This window comes from Oncorhynchus keta, chromosome 12, assembly GCF_023373465.1.
Source record: "Oncorhynchus keta strain PuntledgeMale-10-30-2019 chromosome 12, Oket_V2, whole genome shotgun sequence".
Lineage (NCBI taxonomy): Eukaryota > Metazoa > Chordata > Actinopteri > Salmoniformes > Salmonidae > Oncorhynchus > Oncorhynchus keta.
Genome location: NC_068432.1, coordinates 39628238 through 39651650, shown reverse-complemented (window position 1 = coordinate 39651650; position 23413 = coordinate 39628238). Strand labels below are relative to the sequence as shown.

The 23413-nt window shown below is 43.0% G+C and overlaps 1 protein-coding gene across 1 annotated transcript in view; it reads left to right on the top strand.

Annotated features, from left to right (window-relative positions):
- Nucleotides 1-23413, top strand: part of LOC118377313 (zinc finger SWIM domain-containing protein 6-like) — a 118742-nt gene that overhangs the window by 72428 nt on the left and 22901 nt on the right. The window contains exons 2-7 of the mRNA XM_052458302.1: nt 10510-10866; nt 13063-13211; nt 13312-13462; nt 19456-19626; nt 20146-20337; nt 20478-20624. Coding sequence (XP_052314262.1) covers nt 10510-10866; nt 13063-13211; nt 13312-13462; nt 19456-19626; nt 20146-20337; nt 20478-20624 — 1167 coding nt within the window. The remainder of the gene's footprint in view (nt 1-10509; nt 10867-13062; nt 13212-13311; nt 13463-19455; nt 19627-20145; nt 20338-20477; nt 20625-23413) is intronic.

Here is a 23413-nt window from a genome sequence, read left to right as displayed (position 1 = left end):
GGACCAAAAAAGACCGATACCGATTAATCTGACATTTTTTATTTATTTATTTGTAATAATGACAATTGCAACAATACTGAATGAACACTTATTTTAACGTAATAATATAATACATCAATAAAATCAATTATAGCCTCAAATAAATAATGAAACATGTTCAATTTGGTTTAAATAATGCAAAAATAAAGTGTTGGAGAAGAAAGTAAAAGTATGTGCCATGTAAGAAAACTAACGTTTAAATTCCTTGCTCAGAACATGAGAACATGAAAGCTAGTTGTTCCTTTTAACATGAGTCTTCAATATTCTCAGGTAAGAAGTTTTAGGGTGTAGTTATTATAGGAATTCTAGGACTATTTCTCTCTACGATTTGTATTTCATATACCTTGGATGTTCTTATAGGCACTTTAGTATTGCCAGTGTAACAGTATAGCTTCCATCCCTCTTCTCGCTCCTACCTGGGCTTGAACCAGGAACACATTGACAACAGCCACCCTCGAAGCAGCGTTACCCATGCAGAGCAAGGGGAACAACTATTCCAAGTCTCAGAACGAGTGATGTTTGAAACGCTATTAGTGCGCACCCCGCTAACTAGCTCGCCATTACACATCGGTTACACCAGCCTCATCTCGGGAGTTGAAAGGGTTGAAGTCATAAACAGCGCAATGCTTGAAGCACAACGACGAGCTGCTGGCAAAATGCACGAAAGTGCTGTTTGAATGAATGCTTACGAGCCTGCTGGTGCCTACCATCGCTCAGTCAGACTGATCTATCAAATCATAGACTTAATTATAACTTAATAACACACAGAAATATGAGCCTTAGGTCATTAATATGGTCGAATCTGGAAACTATCATCTCGAAAACAAAACATTTATTCTTTCAGTGAAATACGGAACCGTTATGTATTTTATCTAACGGGTGGCATCCATAAGTCTAAATATTCCTGTTATATTGCACAACCTTCAATGTTATGTCATAATTACGTAAAATTCTGGCAAATTAGTTCGCAAAGAGCCAGGCGACCCAAATTGTTGCATATACAGTAGGGAGAACAAATATTTGATACACTGCCGATTTTGCAGGTTTTCCTACTTACAAAGCATGTAGAGGTCTGTCATTTTTATTATAGGTACACTTCAACTGTGAGAGACGGAATCTAAAACAAAAATCCAGAAAATCACATTGTATGATTTTTAAGTAATTAATTTGCATTTTATTGCATGACATAAGTATTTGATACATCAGAAAAGCAGAACTTAATATTTGGTACAGAAACTTTTGTTTGCAAATACAGAGATCATACGTTTCTTCTAGTTCTTGACCAGGTTTGCACACACTGCAGCAGGGATTTTGGCCCAATCCTCCATCCAGATCCTTCAGGTTTTGGGGCTGTCGCTGGGCAATACGGACTTTCAGCTCCCTCCAAAGATTTTCTGTTGGGTTCAGGTCTGGAGACTGGCTAGGCCACTCCAGGACCTTGAGATGCTTCTTACAGAGCCACTCCTTAGTTGCCCTAGCTGTGTGTTTCGGGTTGTTGTCATGCTGGAAGACCCAGCCACGACCCATCTTCAATGCTCTTACTGAGGGAAGGAGGTTGTTGACCAAGATCTCGCGATACATGGCCCCATCCATCCTCCCCTCAATACGGTACAGTCGTCCTGTCCCCTTTGCAGAAAAGTATCCCCAAAGAATGATGTTTCCACCTCCATGCTTCACGGTTGGGATGGTATTCTTGGGGTTGTACTCATCCTTCTTCCTCCAAACACGGCGAGTGGAGTTTAGACCAAAAAGCTCTATTTTTGTCTCGTCAGACCACATGTCCTTCTCCCATTCCTCCTCTGGATCATCCAGATGGTCATTGGCAAACTTCAGATGGACCTGGACATGCGCTGGCTTGAGCAGGGGGACCTTGCGTGCGGTATTTTAATCGACGACGGCGTAGTGTGTTACGAATGGTTTTCTTTGAGACTGTGGTCCCAGCTCTCTTCAGGTCATTGACCAGGTCCTGCCGTGTAGTTCTGTGCTGACCCCTCACCTTCCTCATGATCATTGATGCCCCACGAGGTGAGATCTTGCATGGAGCCCCAGACCGAGGGTGATTGACCTTCACCTTGAACTTCTTCTATTTTCTAATAATTGTGCCAACAGTTGTTGCCTTCTCACCAAGCTGCTTGCCTATTGTCCTGTAGCCCATCCCAGCCTTGTGCAGCTCTACAATTTTATCCCGGATGTCCTTACACACTCTTAGTCTTGGCCATTGTGGAGAGGTTGGAGTCTGTTTGTGTGTGTGGACAGGTGTCTTTTATACAGGTAACGAGTTCAAACAGGTGCAGTTAATAGAGGTAATGAGTGGAGAACAGGAGGGCTTCTTAAAGAAAAACTAACAGGTCTGTGAGAGCCGGAATTCTTACTGGTTGGTAGGTGATCAAATAATTATGTCATGCAATAAAATGCTAATTAATTATTTAAAAATCATACAATGTGATTTTCTGAATTTGTTTTAAATTCCATCTATCTCAGTTGAAGTGTACCTATAATAAAAATGACAGACCTCTACATGCTTTGTAAGTAGGAAATCCTGCAAAATCGGCAGTGTATCAAATACTTGTTCTCCCCACTGTACCCTGACTCTGTGTGCAATGAACACAAGAGAAGTGACACAATTTCACCTGGTTAATATTGCCTGCTAACCTGGATTTCTTTTAGCTAAATATGCAGGTTTAAAAATATATACTTGTATAACTGTGTATTGATGTTTATGGTTAGGTACACGTTGGAGCAACGACAGTCCTTTTTTGCAAATGCGCACCGCATGGATTATATGCAACGCAGGACACGCTAGATAAACTAGTAATATCATCAACCATGTGTAGTTAACTAGTGATTATGATTGATTGATTGTTTTTTATAAGATACGTTTAATGCTAGCTAGCAGCTTACCTTGGCTTCTTACTGCATTTGCGTAGCAGGCAGGCTCTTCATGGGGCAGGTGGTTAGAGCGTTGGACTAGTTTTTTAATTTATTTTTATTTAACCAGGTAGGCCAAGATAAAGCATAGCAGTGTGAACAGACAGCAACACAGAGTTACACATGGAGTAAACAATAAACAAGTCAATAACAGTAGAAAAAAATAAAATAAAAGAGTCTATATACATTGTGTGTAAAAGGCATGAGGAGGTAGGTGAATAATTACAATTTAGCAGATTAACACTGTAGTGATAAATGGTCATGTGCAGGTAGAGATACTGGTGTGCAAAAGAGCAGAAAAGTAATTAAATAAAAACAGTATGGGGATGAGGTAGGTAAATTGGGTGGCTATTTACCGATGGACTATGTACAGCTGCAGCGATCGGTTAGCTGCTCAGATAGCAGATGTTTAAAGTTGGCGAGGGAGATAAAGTCTCCAACTTCAGCGATTTTTGCAATTCGTTAACCGTAAGGTTGCAAGATTGAATTCCCGAGCTGACAAGGTAAAAATCTGTCGTTCTGCCCCTGAACAAGGCAGTTAACCCACTGTTCCTAGGCCGTCATTGAAAATAAGAATGTGTTCTTAACTGACTTGCCTAGTTAAATAAAGGTGAAAAAAGAATTTGGCAAAATTGGCATCCAAAAATACAGATTTCCGATTGTTATGAAAACTTGAAATCGGCCCAAATGAATCTATTTCGTATTATCTGATGATGTATCACTTAATGGCAACATTGAATGTCCACCAAGAGACTTTGCACATGAAAAATATGATGAAAACACTTGGATATCCCCTGTATGTCACCAAGCACCACCACAATGTTTGAGAGAGGTTGGTGTTGTTGAAATGTTCGTTTTTATACTGAACAATAACTTTTAGGCATATCCAGTGTAATTACCACATTCAGACACATTAGAGAGTTTGAAAGGACACTTGAATGTACACTGGATACCCCATAACACCACCACAATGTTTGAGTGTGTTTGATATGTAGAAATTGTGTTTTTATAATGAACAAATAGCATTTAGGGATTGCAGATATGTACAGTTGAAGTCTGAAGTTTACATACACCTTAGCCAAATACATTTAAACTCCGTTTTTCACAATTCCTGACCTTTTAATCCTAGTAAAAATTCCCTCTTAGGTCAGTTAAGATGACCACTTTATTTTAAGAATGTGAAATGTCAGAATAATAGAGTGATTTTATTTCAGCTTTTATTTATTTCATCATAATCCCTGTGGGTCAGAAGTTTACATACACTCAATTAGTATTTGGTAGCATTGTTTAACTTGGGTCAAACGTTTCGGGTAGCCTTACATAAGCTTCCAACAATAAGTTGGGTGAATTTTGGCCCATTCCTCCTGACAGAGCTGGTGTAACTGAGTCAGGTTTGTAGACCTCCTTTCTCGCACATGCTTTTTCAGTCCTGCTCACATATTTTCTATGGGATTGAGGTCAGGGCTTTGTGATGGCCACTCCAATACCTTGACTTTGATGTCCTTAAGCCATGTTGCCACAAATTTGGAAGTATGCTTGGGGTCATTTTCCATTTGGAAGACCCATTTGCTACCAAGCTTTGATGTCTTGAGATGTTGCTTCAATATATCCACATAATTTTCCAGCCTCATGATGCTATCTATTTTGTGAAGTTCCCCAGTAGCGCCTGCAGCAAAAAAAAAACCACAACATGATGTTGCCACCCTGTGCTTCACAGTTGGGATGGTGTTCTTCAGCTTGCAAGCCTCCCCCTTTACCCCAAACATAATTATGGTCATTATGGCCAAACAGTTCTATTTTTGTTTCATCAGACCAGAGGACATTTCTCCAAAAAATATGATCTTTGTCCCCATGTGCAGTTGCAAACCGTCAATATAGGACTCTTTTTACTGTGGATATAGATACTTTTGTACCCGTTTCCTCCAGCATCTTCACAAGGTCCTTTGCTGTTGTTCTGGGATTGATTTCCACTTTTCGCACCAAAGTACATTAATCTCTAGGAAACAGAGCGTGTCTCCTTCCTGAACGGCTGCATGGTCCCATGGTGTTTATACTTGCATACTATTGTTTGTACAGATGAACGTGGTATCTTCAGGTGTTTTGAAATTGCTCCCAGGGATGAACCAGACTTGTGGAGGTCTACAATTTTTTTTCTGGGGTGTTGGCTGATTTTTATTTAATTTTCCTATGACGTCAAGCAAAGAGGCACTGAGTTTAAAGGTAGGCTTTGATATACATCCACAGGCACACTTCCAATTGACTCAAATTATGTCAATTAGCTTATCAGAAGCTTCTAAAGCCATGACATAATTTTCTGGAATTTTCCAAGCTGTTTAAAGGCACAGTCAACTTAGTGCTTGTAAACTTCTGACCCACTGGAATTGTGATTCGGTGAATTATAAGTGAAATAATCCAACAATTGTTGGAAAAATGACTTGTGTCATGCACAAAGTCGATGTCCTAACCGACTTGCCAAAACTATAGTTTATTAACAAGAAATTTGTGGAGTGGTCGAAAAACAAGTTTTAATGACTCCAACCTAAGTGTATGTAAACTTCCGACTTCATCTGTAATAGCACTGGATATATCTCATTTACAGACATTATGGCACTTTGGAGAGGTTTAGGGACACTTGGAAACATCCCGAGACCACACCTGACACCATTTACTAAAACATCTGCCCATTTCTTAACTCAGCAAAAAAAAGAGATGTCCATTTTTCAGGACCCTGTCTTTGTAAGAGAATTCACAAAAATACAAATAACTTCACAGATCTTCATTGTAAAGGGTTTGATCACTGTTTCCCATGCATGTTCATTGAACCATAAACAATTAATGAACATGCACCTGTGGAACGGTCGTTAAGACACTAACAGCTTACAGATGGTAGGCAATTAAGGTCATAGTTATGAAAACTTAGGACACTAAAGAGGCCTTTCCACTGACTCTGAAAAACACCAAAGAAAGATGCCCAGAGTCCCTGCTTATCTGTGTGAACTTGTCTTGGTCATGCTGCACGGAGGCATGAGGACTGCAGATGTAGGGCAATGAGGGCAATGAATTGCAATATCCGCACTGTGAGACGCCTAAGACAGCGCTACAAGGAGACAGGACTGACAGCTGATTGTCCTCACAGTGGCAGACCACGTATAATAACTGCACAGGATCAGGACATCTGAACATCACACCTGCGGGACAGGTACAGGAAGGCAACAACAACTGCCCCATTTACACCAGGAATACACAATCCCTCCATCAGTGCTCAGACTGTCCGCAATAGGCTGAGAGAGGCTGGACTGAGGGCTTGTAGGTCTGTTGTAAGGCAGGTCCTCACCAGACATCACCGGCAACAACGTCGCCTATGGGCACAAACTCACCGTCGCAGGACCAAACAGGACTGGCAACAAGTGCTCTTCACTGATGAGTCGCGGTTTTGTCTCACCAGCGGTGATGGTCAGATTCTTGCTTATCGTCGATGGAATGAGCGTTACACCGAGGCCTGTACTCTGGATCGAGGTGGAGGGTCCGTCATGGTCTGAGGCGGTGTGTCACAGCATCGTCGTACTGAGCTTGTTGTCATTGCAGGCAATCTCAACACTGTGCGTTACAGGGAAGACATCCTCCTCCCTCGTGGTACCCTTCTTGCAGGCTCATCCTGACATGACTCTTCAGCATGACAATGACACCAGCCATACTGCTCGTTGTGTGCGTGATTTCTTGCAAGACAGGAATGTCAGTGTTCTGCCATGGCCAGCGAAGAGCCCGGATCTCAATCCCATTGAGCATGTCTGGGACCTGTTGGATCGGAGGGTGAGGGCTAGGGACATTCCCCCCAGAAATTTCTGGGAACTTGCAGTTGCCTTGGTGGAAGAGTGGAGTAACATCTCACAGCAAGAACTGGCAAATCTGGTGCAGTCCATGAGGAGGAGATGCACTGCAGTACTTAATGCAGCTGTTGGCCACACCAGATACTGTTACTTTTGATTTTGACCCCCCCTTTGTTCAGGGACACATTATTCCATTTCTGTTAGTCACATGTGTGTGGAACTTGTAAGTTTGCTGAAAATATACACAGTCGACAGTGAGAGGACGTTTCTTTTTTTGCTGAGGTTAGTTAGGTGTATCAATCCCATCTTTATTTTCTGATGTTGTTCACATGTTGTGGAAACCATCTGATGTGTTTCCAGCTCTGGGCTTCAATAATTCACTTTTAACTTGTCAGTCAAAGATTTCTTTCAAAATAAAGAAAACAAAGAGTTGTTTTGTGTGTGCTTGATCTTGTGTTTTCTGAACTATGCAACCCCTATCTATCTTTTGATCATTTTCTCATCATCTCCCATATCATCTTTCCAAATATAGTATACCATGTCAGAATCTTGCAATTACACATGAATAGCATTTACTTTTGGGTATGTCTATTTAGGCAGTAATCTCAATTTTGCTATTACATCAAAGAGGTTAAGGGTTACGTCTGGTAGCCGCTCAGCACTTGGCAGTATTATGTTCTGTAGTGGTTGGTAGTTAAGGGTTGTCTCGTTGCTTTGGTAAGTAAGGGTTAAGTCTGATTGTCGTGCAGTGCTAAGCAGTATTATGCAAGCTTCAGAGCAGAAGAGGGGAAGTGCATTACAGAATGCTGAGCTCAGGGCTCTGGCACGTCGCCAAATATCTCTTCACACACTCAGCTGAGGGCTTTCCAAGCTTCCCACCAGCCCAGCGGTCTCCTCCCCTGTTTTCTCTCTGCCTCTCCCTTCTCTTTCTCCCTCCTCCCCCTCTCTCTCGTTCCCGTCCTCTTCTCTGACGTCAGTAGTTCAGCTGTGGGCCATGCATGACCCGGGTTGGGCCATATAAAACAGGAGAGTGCCCTCAGTGTTAGTGTGTGTGCTAACTAGTACAAGCAACTGCCAACCGGGGGATGTACTTACGCAAGCCGTGTGTGTGTAAAAGGTGATCCCCTGTGTCGTTGTGTCAGCTGACTGCTAAGGAAGGAAATGGAGGGGGTTCTCCCTCTTTCTCTCTCCTCTCGTCTACCTCTGTCTCTTTGCTCGCTGCTCTCTTTGTCACTCACCTTCTCTCTCCCCCGTCTTCTGTTAGTCATGTCTGAGTTTCCTGTATTCTGATTGAGCAAAAGCCTGTTGCGAAACGTGTGTGTGTGTGTGTGTGTGTGTGTGTGTGTGTGTGTGTGTGTGTGTGTGTGTGTGTGTGTGTGCTGTCTCCCAAACCTCCCCTGTGACAGTTATTGAATTCTTATAAAATCAATCTCAGACCAAAGGACTATTTGTCCCCTGCTTTATTAATAAGCACTGATTTTAGGATCAGCTTAGCCAGATCCAGGCCTTACGTCAACCCTTAAAAGATTTAGGGCAAAGTTGACCTTTGACCCACACTCTAGGACATCTGAGGCTTTCAGACTAAGCTATGGATGTTCGGTCTTATCATTTTATATGTGCAGTGTATGTGGACACCGCTGCTTCAAATGAGTGGATTTGGCTATTTCATCCACACCGTTTCTGCCAGGTGTATAAAATCGAGTACACAGCCATTAATCTCCATAGACAAACATTGGCAGCCTTACTGAAGAGCTCAGTGACTATCAACGTGGCACTGTCATAGGATGCCACCTTTCCAACAAGGGGACACATTATTAAGTCAGTTTGTCAAGTTTCTGCTCTGCTCGAGGTGCCCCGATCCACTGTAAGTGCTGTTATTGTGAAGTGGAATTGTCTAGGAGCAATAACAGCTCAGCTAATAACAGCTGTCTCTGAAAGCAAGATCAGCACAAGAACAGTTCGTTGGGAGCTTCATGAAATATGTTTCCGTGGCCAAGCAGCTGCACACAAGCAGCTGCACACAAGCCCAAGATCACCAAATGCAATACCAAGTGTTGACTGGAGTGGCGTGAAGCTCGCCGCCATTGGACTCTGGAGTGGTGGAAACGTGTTCTCTGGAGTGATGAATCACGCATCACCACCTGGCAGTCTGAAGGACGTATCTGGGATTGTCAGATGCCAGGAGAACACTGCCCGCACGAATGCATATTGCCAACTGTAAAGTTTGGTGGGGGATTTCATGGTGCTATTTGGTGCTATTTTTCATGGTTCATGCTAGGCCCCTTAGTGCCAGTGAAGGGGAATCTCAACTCTACATCAAACAATGACATTCTAGGTGATTCTGTGCTTCCAACTTTCTGGCCCAACTTTGGGGAAGGCCCTTTCCTGTTTCAACAAAGCAATGCCCCCGTGCACAAAGTGAGGTCCATACTGGAATGGTTTGTCGCGATCGGTGTGGAAGAACTTGACTGCCCCACACAGACCCCTGACCTCAACCCCATCAAACACCTTTGGGATTAATTGGAACGCTGACTGCAAGCCAGGCCTAATCGCCCAACATCAGTGCCCGACCTCACTAATGCTCTTGTGGCTGAACGGAAGCAAGTCCCTGCAGCAATGTTCCAACATCTAGTAGAAAGCCTTCCCAGAAGAGTGGAGGCTGTTATAGCAGCAAAGGGGGGACCAACTCCATATTAATGCCCATAATAATGTTTGACGAGCAGGTGTCCACATATAATAATAATAATATATGCCATTTAGCAGACGCTTTTATCCAAAGCGACTTACAGTCATGTGTGCATACATTCTACGTATGGGTGGTCCCGGGGATCGAACCCACTACCCTGGCGTTACAAGCGCCATGCTCTACCAACTGAGCTACAGAAGGACCACATACTTTTGGTCATGTTGTGTAGATACACCATTTCAGCCCATCAATATCAGGCTCACAGAGGATTCTTAGTAGACAGTCAGGAAAAGTAGCAATGTGATACATTAGCATATCATAGTGCGGAGAGCCTGATCCAGAGCTTCCAGTACTGGGTAGCAGAACCTCTCCTCCTGGTGTCTGTGTGTGTACTTTGAGAAAGCCCCAAATAAAATGGATACCTTTGTTTGGACTTCCCCTTTCTCCTCAAGCCAAAAGACTGCTAAATAGTTAGCCGGGTAGCTATTTCGGGGACTGAGTGGTGCAGTGCCAGAGGTGTCACTACAGACCCGGGCGTGATCCCGGGCTGTATCCCCAATGAGTGACCTCTTAGCCAGAGAATGTCAGGTTTATAGAAAATAGATGTGGGTGGGGGGGATTATGAGTGTGTGAGTGACGGCTGAGCTCTATTGCATTAGGAGGGCATCACTCGTCACACGAGGGACTCTAGAGATCATCAGTTTGACCTTTTCCCCAGAGAGAGTAAGACGAGAGCGATGTTCCCCTCTCTTCGCTTCAGGGACTGCTCTTTCTCTTCCCCCCCTTACCATTATAATCTGACTAGTAGCTAGCTGGTACAGTGGGTCTTCTGCACGTATAGGATGCTAAGCCACACACCCACAGGTTAATGACAACAACATGAATGCCATTGGGGTGTTCAAATATTCCGAACATGACTTTGTTACGCACTTCTGTGTAAAACTATTAGGCTACATGAATACAATTTGATTGACTACTTGATTGATTGACTGACTGATCGTCTAATGGTTCTCCTCTTTTCTTTCTCAGGGTTCCACCTCAGCGGAACGGTAACAGAACCGGCCACGCCGTCGGAATCCGAGCTCGTCTGCAGCGTGAGTGTCAGCTTCGACCGCTGCAAAATCACTGCGGTCACGTGCAGCTGTGGCAATAAGGACATCTTCTACTGCGCGCACGTGGTAGCACTGGCCCTGTACCGCGTACGGAAGCCCGAGCAGGTCAAGCTGCACCTCCCCATCTCAGAGACACTGTTCCAGATGAACAGAGACCAGCTGCAGAAATTTGTCCAGTACCTGATAACAGTACACCACACGGAGGTGCTGCCCACTGCTCAGAAACTAGCTGATGAGATTCTGTCAACAAACTCTGAGATCAACCAGGTCCATGGTGAGTGGGGTTGTGTGTGTGTTTCTGGAATAGATTTCCCCCTGGCTGATATGATTGGCTGGCTCCAGTGAATCCCTACCGGATATGATTGGCTGGCTCCAGTGAATCCCTACCGGATATGATTGGCTGGCTCCAGTGAATCCCTACCGGATATGATTGGCTGGCTCCAGTGAATCCCTACCGGATATGATTGCAAACTTGACTTTCATTGAAATGAAGCTGCAGCAATGTGGTGCTTTCAGAGCAGGGCAGGGAAGAGAAAAAGAAAGATGTAAATGTAACAGAAAAATTACCTAAGTTAACACATTCCTTTGGGAAAAAGACAGGTGCTGCCGATTTAACACTGCAATCGTCAAGGCAGAGATCATGTGGACACCTGCTCGTTGAACATCTCATTCCCAAATCATGGGCATTAATATGGATTTGGTCCCCCCCGTTTCTGCTATAACAGCTTGCACTCTTCTGGGAAGGCTTTCCACTAGATGTTAGAACATTGCTGCAGGGACTTGCTTCCATTCAGCCACAAGCATTAGTGAGGTCGGCCACTGATGTTGGGTGATTAGGCCTGGCTCGCAGTCCGAGATCCAAATCATCCCAAAGGTGTTTGATGGGGTTGAGGTCAGGGCTCTGTGCAGGCCAATCAAGTTCAGGAACGGGCCTTCCCCAAACTGTTGCCACAAAATTGGAAGCACAGAATTGTCTAGAATGCCAGACCAGTATTCTTCCTCCACCAAACTTTACAGTTGGCAATATGCATTCGGACAGGTAGCGTTCTCCTGGCATCCGCCAAACCCAGATTTGTCCGTCGGACTGCCAGATGATTAAGCATGATTCGTCACTCCAGAGAACGCGTTTCCACTGCTCCAGAATACAATGGCGGTGAGCTTTACACCACTCCAGCTGACTCTTTGTATTGGGCATGGTGATCGTAGGCTTGTGTGGCTGCTCGGCCATGGAAACTCATTCCATGAAGCTCCTGACAAACAGTTCTTGCGCTGACATTGTTTCCAGAGGCAGTTTGGAATTTGGTAGTGGGCATAGCAGCCAAGGACAGACGATTTTGACGCGCTACCCCCTTGAGCACTCGGTGATCCCGTTCTGTGAGCTTACTTCTACACCACTAACACCACCCATTTATAGCCCTGTGTAGCTCAGCTCGTAGAGCATGGCGCTTGCAACGCCAGAGTTGTGGGTTCGATTTCCACGGGGGAATTCCCCAAAGTATGAAAATGTATGTACTCACTACTTTAAGGTGCTTGTCTGCTAAATGACTAAAATGTAAATATATATAGTTTATGTGTAGCCCATGTATCTGATGCTGTCTGGACTCCTTTTGGCAAGACAGCATCAGATACATGACCTACACATAGTAAGACAGAGGGGCACTGTTTCGCTAGCTTGGATGCTTTCTCTGGTGAGATGGTTTCAGACACACACACACACACACACACACACACACACACACACACACACACACACACACACACACACACACACACACACACACACACACACACACACACACACACACACACACACAAGGACTGACATCACTTGGAAGAACTAGGTGCTGAAGAGAATACACATGCGCACATTTGAGTGTTTTTTTGTGAGCCAGGTTAAAGTTGGCGGCTGCACATTGCACTGTTCTGGATGCTGGAATTGTTTTGGATGAACGTGCGAATGTAACCTACTTTTTGAAGTGAATTGTTTGACAATCTGATAAAGACATGACTGGTTGTGTTCATGGCACATTAAAAGAGGGGGGTGGGGCTCAGACTGGCCTCTGCCTGGGGCCTTCAAATCACCTCCCTGTCCATATGAGCAACACTAAATGTAGTGTGTGTGTGTGTGTGTGTGTGTGTGTGTGTGTGTGTGTGTGTGTGTGTGTGTGTGATGATACTTAAGCTGGTGTCATATGAGGCCTATTTTCATCTTGCTTGGTTTTTGTTTGTGTCTGAGAGAGCCCAATGCTTTTGCTGAGACATGGAAAATCATTAAATCTAAATCTCCATGTGTAACTCTGTGTTGTCTGTTCACACTGCTATGCTTTATCTTGGCCAGGTCGCAGTTGAAAATGAGAACTTGTTCTCAACTAGCCTACCTGGTTAAATAAAGGTGAAATAAATAAAAATAAATAAAAAAATAATGAGCTGTGTGTGTGAGACTAACCTCTCTTTGTGTCCATGTGTGTAGGGGCCCCAGATCCCACGGCAGGGGCCAGTGTAGATGATGAGAACTGTTGGCACCTGGATGAGGAGCAGGTCCAGGAGCAGGTGAAACTCTTTCTCTCACAGGGAGGATACCACGGCTCTGGGAAACAACTCAACCTGCTGTTCAGCAAGGTAACATATACAAAACACACACACACACACACAGCCCTTGCCTCCTTGCTGACCTCTCTCCCTCCCGCTCTCTCCCCCTCTCCCTCCCTCTCTCCTCTAGGTGAGAGAGATGTTGAAGATGCGTGACTCCAACGGTGCCAGGATGTTAACGCTGATCACAGAACAGTTTATGGGCGACCCTCGTCTGGCACTGTGGAGACAACAGGGAACCACCATGACCGACAAATACAGACAGCTGTGGGATGAGCTAGGTAAGAGGCAAGGCACACACACACACACACACACACACACACACACACACACACACACACACACACACACACACACACACACACACACACACACACACACACACACACACACACACACACACACACACACACACACACACACACACACACACACACACACAAAAGGACCAACATCACTTGGAAGAACTAGGTGCTGAAGAGAATACACATGCACACATATGAGTGTTGTTGTGAGCCTGGTTAATGTTTGATTTTGTGTGTTAGTCAGTGGTGTTAGACCTACAGTGCCTTCAGAATGTATTCATACACCTTCACTTACTCCACATTTAGTTGTGTTACAGCCTGAATTAAAGTGATTTTAAAAAATAAATTAAAAAATCATCACTCATCTACACACACTACCTAATGACAAAGTGAAAACATGTTCTTAGAAATTAGTGCGCATTTCTAGAAAATTAAATGCAGAAATATCTAATTTACATACAGTAAGTATACACACCCCTGAGTCAATACTTTATAGAAGCACCTTTGGCGGTGATTACAGCAGTGCGTCATCTTGGGTATGTCTGTATCAGCTTTGCTGGGTTCTACTAAGCTAACAAATGGAATTGTTTTAAGATTGTCATACCAGGGATAATTTAGCTATTTGATTTAGAGTTTTAGGACCCCTTTAGGTATAAAAAAAAGATATATAAATACAATTATTTGATGAAACATTGAATTTGGCCCTCCTGCTATTGGCCCATAGAAACTCATTGAATAACAGTTCATATTGAGATGTGTCTGTTACTTGAACTCCGTGAAGTATTAATTTGGGCTCCAATCTGACGTGCAGTTAAGCTGTCTAACCCCTCGCCAACAGCCAATGAAATTGCAGTGTGCCAAATACAAATCAACAGAAATCTCATAAATCTAATTTCTCAAACATACAAGTATTAGGCACCATTTTAAAGATACAATTCTCGTGAATCCAGCCACTGTGTCTGATTTCAAAAATTCTTTACAGCGAATGCTCCACCAACGATTATATTAGGTCACCACCAACTCACAGAAAAACCCAGCCATTTTTCCAGCCAAAGAGAGGAGTCACAAAAAGCACAAACAGAGATAAAATTAATCACTAACCTTTGATGATCTTCATCAGATGACACTCATAGGACTTCATGTTACACAATACGTTTTGTTTTGTTCGATAAAGTGCATATTTATATAAAAAAAATCTCATTTTACAATGGCACGTTACGTTCAGTGGTTCTAAAACCTGCGGTGATTGTGCAGAGAGCCACATGAATTCACAGAAATAAAAATTCTAGTGTTATGCATGGAACTTTACATATACTTCTCCTTAATGTAACCGCTGTGTCAGATTTTTAAAAACTTTACAGAAAAAGCAGAACCTGAGAACGATGCACTCCCAGGGATCGCAGTTCCACCATAAATGCATGTTTTGTTCGATAATGTCTATCATTTATGTCCAATAGCTTCTTTTGTTAGGGCGTTTGGTAAACACATCCAAAAGTGCGATCAGGTCCAGTCGGACGAAACGTTCAAAAAGTTATATTACAGGTCGAAGAAACTTGTCAAACTAAGTATAGAATCAATCTTTTGGATGTTTTTATCATAAAAGTTCAATAATGTTCCAACCGGAGAATTCCATTGTCTGTAGAAAAGCCATGAGAGAGCTAACTCTCTCGTGACCGCGCATCATGAGGCTGTGACACTGCCAGACCACTGACTCAAAGAGCTCTGGGCTACCTTCAGACTAGTCTTGTGAGGCTTGTGGGTGTACTAGAGCAAAACAATTTTAGTGTGGCGCCCAAACTGTTCGGGCACTACAGACGCAAATCGGCGGTCCCGACTTCAGACGCGTCCCGTGACTCCATTGGCAGACTTGGGTGATTGAGACGCAGCCCATGCAAAAGAAATTGCATCTCTAGTTGAACCTCTCTAGGGTATGTGGGACGCTAGCGTCCCACCTGGCCAACATCCAGTGAGATTGCAGAGCACCAAATTCAAATACAGAAATACTCATTATAAAAATTCAGAAAATATACAACTACTTTACATTGGTTTAAAGATGAACTTCTTGTGAATCCAACCACAGTGCCAGATTTAAAAAATGCTTTACGGCGAAAGCATACCTTACAATTATTTGAAAACATAGCCCAGCAGACAAATCCTTACAAACAATAACCAGTCAAGTAGAAGAGTTACACAAGTCATAAATAGAGATTAAATTAATCACTTACCTTTGATGGGGCGGCAGGGTAGCCTAGTGGTTAGATCGTTGGACTAGTAACCGGAAGGTTGCAAGTTCAAACCCCCGAGCTGACAAGGTACAAAATTATTGAAAATAAGAATTTGTTCTTAACTGACTTGCCTAGTTAAATAAAGGTAAAAAATAAATAAAAATATGTTTGCACTCAGAAAACATTTATTTATCCAATAAATGTTCCCTTTGTTCAATAAAGTCTCTCTTTATATCTGAAAACCTCCATTTTGTTCACGTTTTCTTCAGTAATCCACAGGCTCAAACGCAGTAACAACAGGCAGACTAAAAATCCTAATTGTATCCGTAAAGTTCATAGAAACATGTCAAATGATGTTTATATTCAATCCTCGGGTTGTTTTTAGCCTAAATAATTGATCATATTTCAACCGGGCAATAACGTAGTCAATATAAAAGGTAAACAAGAAAGGCACTCTCTCGGTCGTGCGCATGAAAAAGCTCTGTGACACGGCTGGGCCACTCAATGACTTTCACATTCTAGTTCTGAAGACATTCCAGCATTGCTTTCACTGCATGCTTGGGGTCATTGTCCTGTTGGAACGTAAATCTTTGCACCAGCCTAAGGTTGTTTGCACTCTGAAGCAGGTTCTCATCAAGGATTTGCCTGTATTTGGCTCCATTCATTGTTCCCTCTATCTGTACCAGTCTCCCAGTCCCTGCCGCTGAAAAGCATCCCCATAGCATGATGGTGTGATGAGCTGTGCCTGGTTTTCTCCAGACATAGCACTTTGCTTTCAGACCAAAGAGTTACATTTTCACCTCATCAGACCACAGAATCTTTTGCCTGAGTCTTTCATGTGCCTTTTTATAAACTCCAGGTGGGCTGTCATGTGCCTTTTTTATAAACTCCAGGTGTGCTGTCATGTGCCTTTTTATAAACTCCAGGTGTGCTGTCATGTGCCTTTATTATAAACTCCAGGTGTGCTGTCATGTGCCTTTATTATAAACTCCAGGTGTGCTGTCATGTGTCTTTTTTATAAACTCCAGGTGTGCTGTCATGTGTCTTTTTTATAAACCACAGGTGTGCTGTCATGTGCCTTTTTTATAAACTCCAGGTGTGCTGTCATGTGCCTTTTTTATAAACCACAGGTGTGCTGTCATGTGCCTTTTTTATAAACTCCAGGTGTGCTGTCATGTGTCTTTTTTATAAACCACAGGTGTGCTGTCATGTGCCTTTTTTATAAACTCCAGGTGTGCTGTCATGTGCCTTTTTTATAAACTCCAGGTGTGCTGCCATGTGCCTTTTTTATAAACTCCAGGTGTGCTGTCATGTGCCTTTTTTATAAACTCCAGGTGTGCTGTCATGTGCCTTTTTTATAAACTCCAGGTGTGCTGTCATGTGCCTTTTTAATAAACTCCAGGTGTGCTGTCATGTGTCTTTTTTATAAACTCCAGGTGTGCTGTCATGTACCTTTTTTTTAATAAACTCCAGGTGTGCTGTCATGTGCCTTTTTTTTAATAAACTCTAGGTGTGCTGTCATGTGCCTTTTTTTTAATAAACTCCAGGTGTGCTGTCATGTGCCTTTTTTTTTAATAAACTCCAGGTGTGCTGTCATGTGCCTTTTTTTAATAAACTATAGGTGTGCTGTCATGTGCCTTTTTTTTAATAAACTCCAGGTGTGCTGTCATGTGCCTTTTTTATAAACTCCAGGTGTGCTGTCATGTGCCTTTTTTTAATAAACTCTAGGTGTGCTGTCATGTGCCTTTTTTATCAACTCCAGGTGTGCTGTCATGTGCCTTTTTATAAGCCACAGGTGTGCTGTCATGTGCCTTTTTATAAGCCACAGGTGTGCTGTCATGTGCCTTTTTAATAAACTCCAGGTGTGCTGTAATGTGCCTTTTTTATAAACTCCAGGTGTGCTGTCATGTGCCTTTTTCTCAGATATGTAATCCGTCTGGCCACTCTCCCATAAAGGCCAGATTGGTATGCTGCAGAGATGGTTGTTCTCCCATCTCAGCCAATTAACTTTTTAGTTCTGTTAGTGGTCATTGGGTGCAAGAAAATCTAAACATTTTCCCACTTTGTCATTTCGGGTTATTGTGTGTAGAATGCGAGAAAATAATTGCTTCAAGGCACTATCTCTCTGCACATTGTGATATGATGACTGATTGCATGATGGGTAGTGTTTGGCATGTACCAGGAGTGTATTGTCAGTCTGTTATGTATTTGTAGGGTGTGAGCTAGGTGTTTTGTGAAATATGCTTTTTACAACCTAAAATGTGTTCTGATATTGTGAGCTGGGTATTTCGCTCTCTTTCGTTCGTTCTCTCTCTTTCTGTCTCCCTCTATTTTTCTTTCTTTCTCTCTTTCCCTCTTTTGACAGAATAGATGAATTGTGGGCTGAATGTTCAAATTAGACCCATCCATGGAAATAAAGGGGGATGGGAGCGAGGGGGTGAAGTGATGGCGTGTGTTTGTGTGTCTGTGCGTGTGTGTATGGATTTCTGTGTGAGTGTTTGTCAGGAGATAAATCCATCTTGCTGAGCCCAATATTGTTTTAATGAATGTGTGTGTTGGATCATTTGGAGTCTGAGTCGCTGGTTCTCAACTGGCTTAGGTTGGTGAGGAGGGAGAAATAGAAGCCATGATTTTTCACTGCGGATGTGTGTGGGGGTGCCAGCCAGCTGAAGGAGACCACTGGATGTACAGTGTTGAATGTGTTTCTGTAGTCCCTCTCGCTTCCTTTCCTCTTGTCATAATGAACCACAGCTGAAGTAGCTGTGCGTGAACACTGAACTGTACACTGTCCATATTCACGATAAGCAGGAAGGCTTTAGGAATTATTCCTTGTTAGTGTCTAATCGGGGAAGAGTCTAGATAGACCCTAGTCTAGTAACCAGATTCAGTAGAACTTAGCCCTAGCCTCGCAACGACATCCAATAGTAACCTGCCCAAGCAACATCCCGTAACCACAACCCTGTTGTCATGGTAGTTGATTGTTGGAAGTGTATTATTTATCCCCCCTTTCTTTGTCTGTTTTGGTTTCTTTCTCTCTTTCTGTTCTTAGGGTAGTTCATCTCTTATTTCTGGATCATTTGAATGCATCATCATGCTTTTAATGTTTTGGAGATTCCTCCTGCTTGATGGATGCACATTCTCCTCTTTGTCTTCTTTCCTTCTCTCCCTTTCTGCAATCTTGCCTCCTCTTCATTCTTTCTCTTAAATTTCTTCACTCTTGACTTTTCCTTCCCATCTCATCCACTCTGTTTTCTCCCCTCTCCTCTCTCTTCTTTCTGTTGTCCTTGATGCCGTGCAAAGACAGAGGATAAAGTGACTCCTCCCCCCCTTCCTTCCCACCTTCCTATCTCATCCCCCTCTCCTGTTCTTTAGCTTCACCTCTCACTCCTCGTGTCTCATTCTGTCATCTGTCCTCTTTTTCTGTTCATTTTTCACAATAGTCACTGTTTTTCCCTGTTTTCCTGCATACTTATTTTTGATGCTTTCGGTTTACTCTCTAAATCTCTCTTCTTTCCTCGGCCTCTATCCTTCCCTCACACCCTTCATCCATAACCCATCTCCTTTTCAGCTCATGCTTCAGGTAATCAAAGTGTGTGTGTGGCAGGCATGTAGGCATGTGTTTATTGAAAAGATAAACGCAAGGTCCAAAACCTTTTAATGGTATCTATTGTTCCCTTTTCATAGAATGAAATGACGTGATTCAAGGATGAATAATAATGACAGAAACATCCTTTGTGTGTGCAGGTACCCTGTGGATGTGTATTGTGCTGAACCCCCACTGTAAGTCGGAGCAGAAGTGTGTGTGGCTGAGACAGCTTAGACGGTGGAACAGCATCGATGTGTGTCCATGGGAGGACGGAAACCATGGCAACGAACTACCCAACCTCACACACGCACTACCGCACGGCAACCCAGGTGAGAAAACGCACTCGTAGACAGACAAACATGCACACATCTCACGCACACCTGACCAAGACACTGCCTCAGGGCGCCCCTGCCACCCAGGTGGGACAACCACACTGAGCGTGTGCGAGAAAAGCCTCCTTCTTTTTATCATGTTCTCTCTGTCGATCCCTCGCTCGGTCTCCATGCCTCTTTTAATCAACTCTCTCCCTTTCTCCATGTCTCTGCCCTACGAGCTGTTCTTATTAGTTTCTCTGTCTGATGGAATAAGTCCAATAACCCAAGCGGGGTCTGATAGCTACGGCTGCCCCTGTCCCTGTCTGAGCTAAATTAGAGAAAATACCCTTTAAAAATGTATCTGAGGCTTCTGAGTAGGAACAGTGCAGTGAATGAGCATTTCACCCAGGAAATGTTTTTTAATGAATATTTTCACATTGTTCTCTTCTCACATTGTCCTCTTCTTTCGCTCCTCTTTTCTACCCACCCTCACCCCTCTCCCTAATCGCCCTCTCACCCCTCTCTCTCTCCCAGACTTGTCGTCTCGTCCTCATAGGACAGTGTTTACGAGGGCCATTGAGGCCTGCGACCTGCACTGGCAGGACACACATCTGCAGCGCGTCATCACACATGACCTCTGCACACACACACACACACACTGTCCCCACGACAACCACGGCAGTGGAGGGGCACTGTTTGACGCCCGCGGATGGCCCCTCTGGCACGGTGAGTGTGTATTTGTGTTGACAATGACGAAAGGAGGGGAGGGATTTAGAAGGCAATTTTGGGGATTTTTAGTTTTATTTAGTTGAAGAAGCTTTGGTTTTGGTAGTCTATTGAAATCCCCCCTCCCATCCCTCTTGCAGAGCACGTCCCAACAGCGTGTGCGAGGGTTGATGCACTGCGGTCACATGGTTATCCCAGGGAAGCCTTGCGATTGGCCATTGCTATTGTCAACACACTCAAACGGCAGCAACAGAAACAACTACAGCTCCTCCGCAACCACAAAAAAGGTCAGTTCATCGTTTCATTTATACTGTTTCACTAAAGGACGGCCTCACTCTCACTCCTGTCTTTGTCTGTACCTGTATGTTAACCATATAATACCAGTGTACTAACTGTAGGGACAGTATATAAACTGTAATATCAATGTACTAACAGTGTATTAGCTGTGTGTAAACCATGTAATAATATTGTACCTGCTGTCTCTAACTCGGAATGATTGGCTATGAAAAGTCAACTGACATTTACTCCTGAGATGCTGACCTGTTGCTCCCTCTACAACCACTGTGATTATTATTATCTGACCCTGCAGGTCATCTATGAACGTTTGAACATCTTGGCCATTTTCTGTTATAATCTCCACCCGGCACAGCCAGAAGAGGATTGGCCACCCCTCATAGCCTGGTTCCTCTCTAGGTTTCTTCCTAGGTTCTTGCCTTTTTAGGGAGTTTTTCCTAGCCACTGTGCTTCTACACCTGCATTGCTTGCTGTTTGGGGTTTTGGGCTGGGTTTCTGCACAGCACTTTGTGACATCGGCTGACATAAAAAGGACTTTATAAATACATGTGTTTGTATTAACTTTGGTAATTGTTTGTAGTGTATTAACTAACTAGAGTAATAACAGTGTAACGAGAGTAATAACAGTGTAACTAGAGTAATAACAGTGTATTAACTGTGTAACTAGAGTAATAACAGTGTATTAACTGTGTAACTAGAGTAATAACAGTGTATTAACTGTGTAACTAGAGTAATAACAGTGTATTAACTGTGTAACTAGAGTAATAACAGTGTTAACTGTGTAACTAGAGTAATAACAGTGTATTAACTAACTAGAGTAATAACAGTGTATTAACTGTGTAATAACAGTGTATTAACTGTGTAACTAGGGTAATAACTGTGTATTAACTGTGTAACTAGGGTAATAACAGTGTGTTGACTGTGTAACTAGGGTAATAACAGTGTGTTGACTGTGTAACTAGGGTAATAACAGTGTGTTGACTGTGTAACTAGGGTAATAACAGTGTGTTGACTGTGTAACTAGGGTAATAACAGTGTGTTGACTGTGTAACTAGGGTAATAACAGTGTGTTGACTGTGTAACTAGGGTAATAACAGTTTAACTGTGTAACTAGGGTAATAACAGTGTGTTCACTGTGTAACTAGGGTAATAACAGTGTGTTAACTGTGTAACTAGGGTAATAACAGTGTAACTGTGTAACTAGGGTAATAACTGTGTAACTAGGGTAATAACAGTGTAACTGTGTAACTAGGGTAATAACAGTGTAACTGTGTAACTAGGGTAATACATGTGTTAACTAACTAGGGTAATAACAGTGTAACTGTGTAACTAGGGTAATACATGTGTTAACTAACTAGGGTAATAACAGTGTATTAACTGTGTAACTAGGGTAATAACAGTGTAACTAGGGTAATACATGGGTTAACTAACTAGGGTAATAACAGTTTAACTGTGTAACTAGAGTATTAACTGTGTTACTAGAGTAATGTGTGTATTGATTGCGTTACTAGAGTAATGCGTGTATTGACTGCGTGTTAACTGTAACTAGAGTATTAGCTGTAACTAGAATATTAGCTGTGTAACCAGAGTATTAGCTGTGTAACCAGAGTATTAGCTGTGTAACCAGAGTATTAGCTGTGTAACCAGAGTATTAGCTGTGTAACCAGAGTATTAGCGGTGTAACCAGAGTATTAGCTGTGTAACCAGAGTATTAGCTGTGTAACCAGAGTATTAGCTGTGTAACCAGAGTATTAGCTGTGTAACCAGAGTATTAGCTGTGTAACCAGAGTATTAGCTGTGTAACCAGAGTATTAGCTGTGTAACCAGAGTATTAGCTGTGTAACCAGAGTATTAGCTGTGTAACCAGAGTATTAGCTGTGTAACCAGAGTATTAGCGGTGTAACTAGAGTATTAACTGTAACTAGACTAATACGTGTAACTGTAACTAGAGTATTTACTGTAACTAGAGTAATGCGTGTGACTGCGTAACTAGAGTAATGCGTGTGACTGCGTAACTAGAGTAATGCGTGTGACTGCGTAACTAGAGTAATGCGTGTGACTGCGTAACTAGAGTAATGCGTGTGACTGCGTAACTAGAGTAATGCGTGTGACTGCGTAACTATGCGTGTGACTGCGTAACTAGAGTAATGCGTGACTGCGTAACTAGAGTAATGCGTGTGACTGCGTAACTAGAGTAATGCGTGTGACTGCGTAACTAGAGTAATGCGTGTGACTGCGTAACTAGAGTAATGCGTGTGACTGCGTAACTAGAGTAATGCGTGACTGCGTAATTACAGTAATGCGTGTGACTGCGTAACTAGAGTAATGCTTGACTGCGTAATTACAGTAATGCGTGTGACTGCGTAACTAGAGTAATGCGTGACTGCGTAATTAGAATAATGCGTGACTGCGTAACTAGAGTAATGTGTGTGACTGCGTAACTAGAGTAATGTGTGTGACTGCGTAACTAGAGTAATGTGTGTGACTGCGTAACTAGAGTAATGCGTGTGACTGCGTAACTAGAGTAATGCGCGTGACTGCGTAATTAGAGTAATGCGTGACTGCGTAATTACAGTAATGCGTGTGACTGCGTAACTAGAGTAATGCGTGTGACTGCGTAATTAGAGTAATGCGTGTTTCTGCGTAACTAGAGTAATATGTGTGACTGCGTAACTAGAATAATGTGTGTGACTGCGTAACTAGAGTAATGCGTGACTGCGTAATTACAGTAATGCGTGTGACTGCGTAACTAGAGTAATGCTTGACTGCGTAATTACAGTAA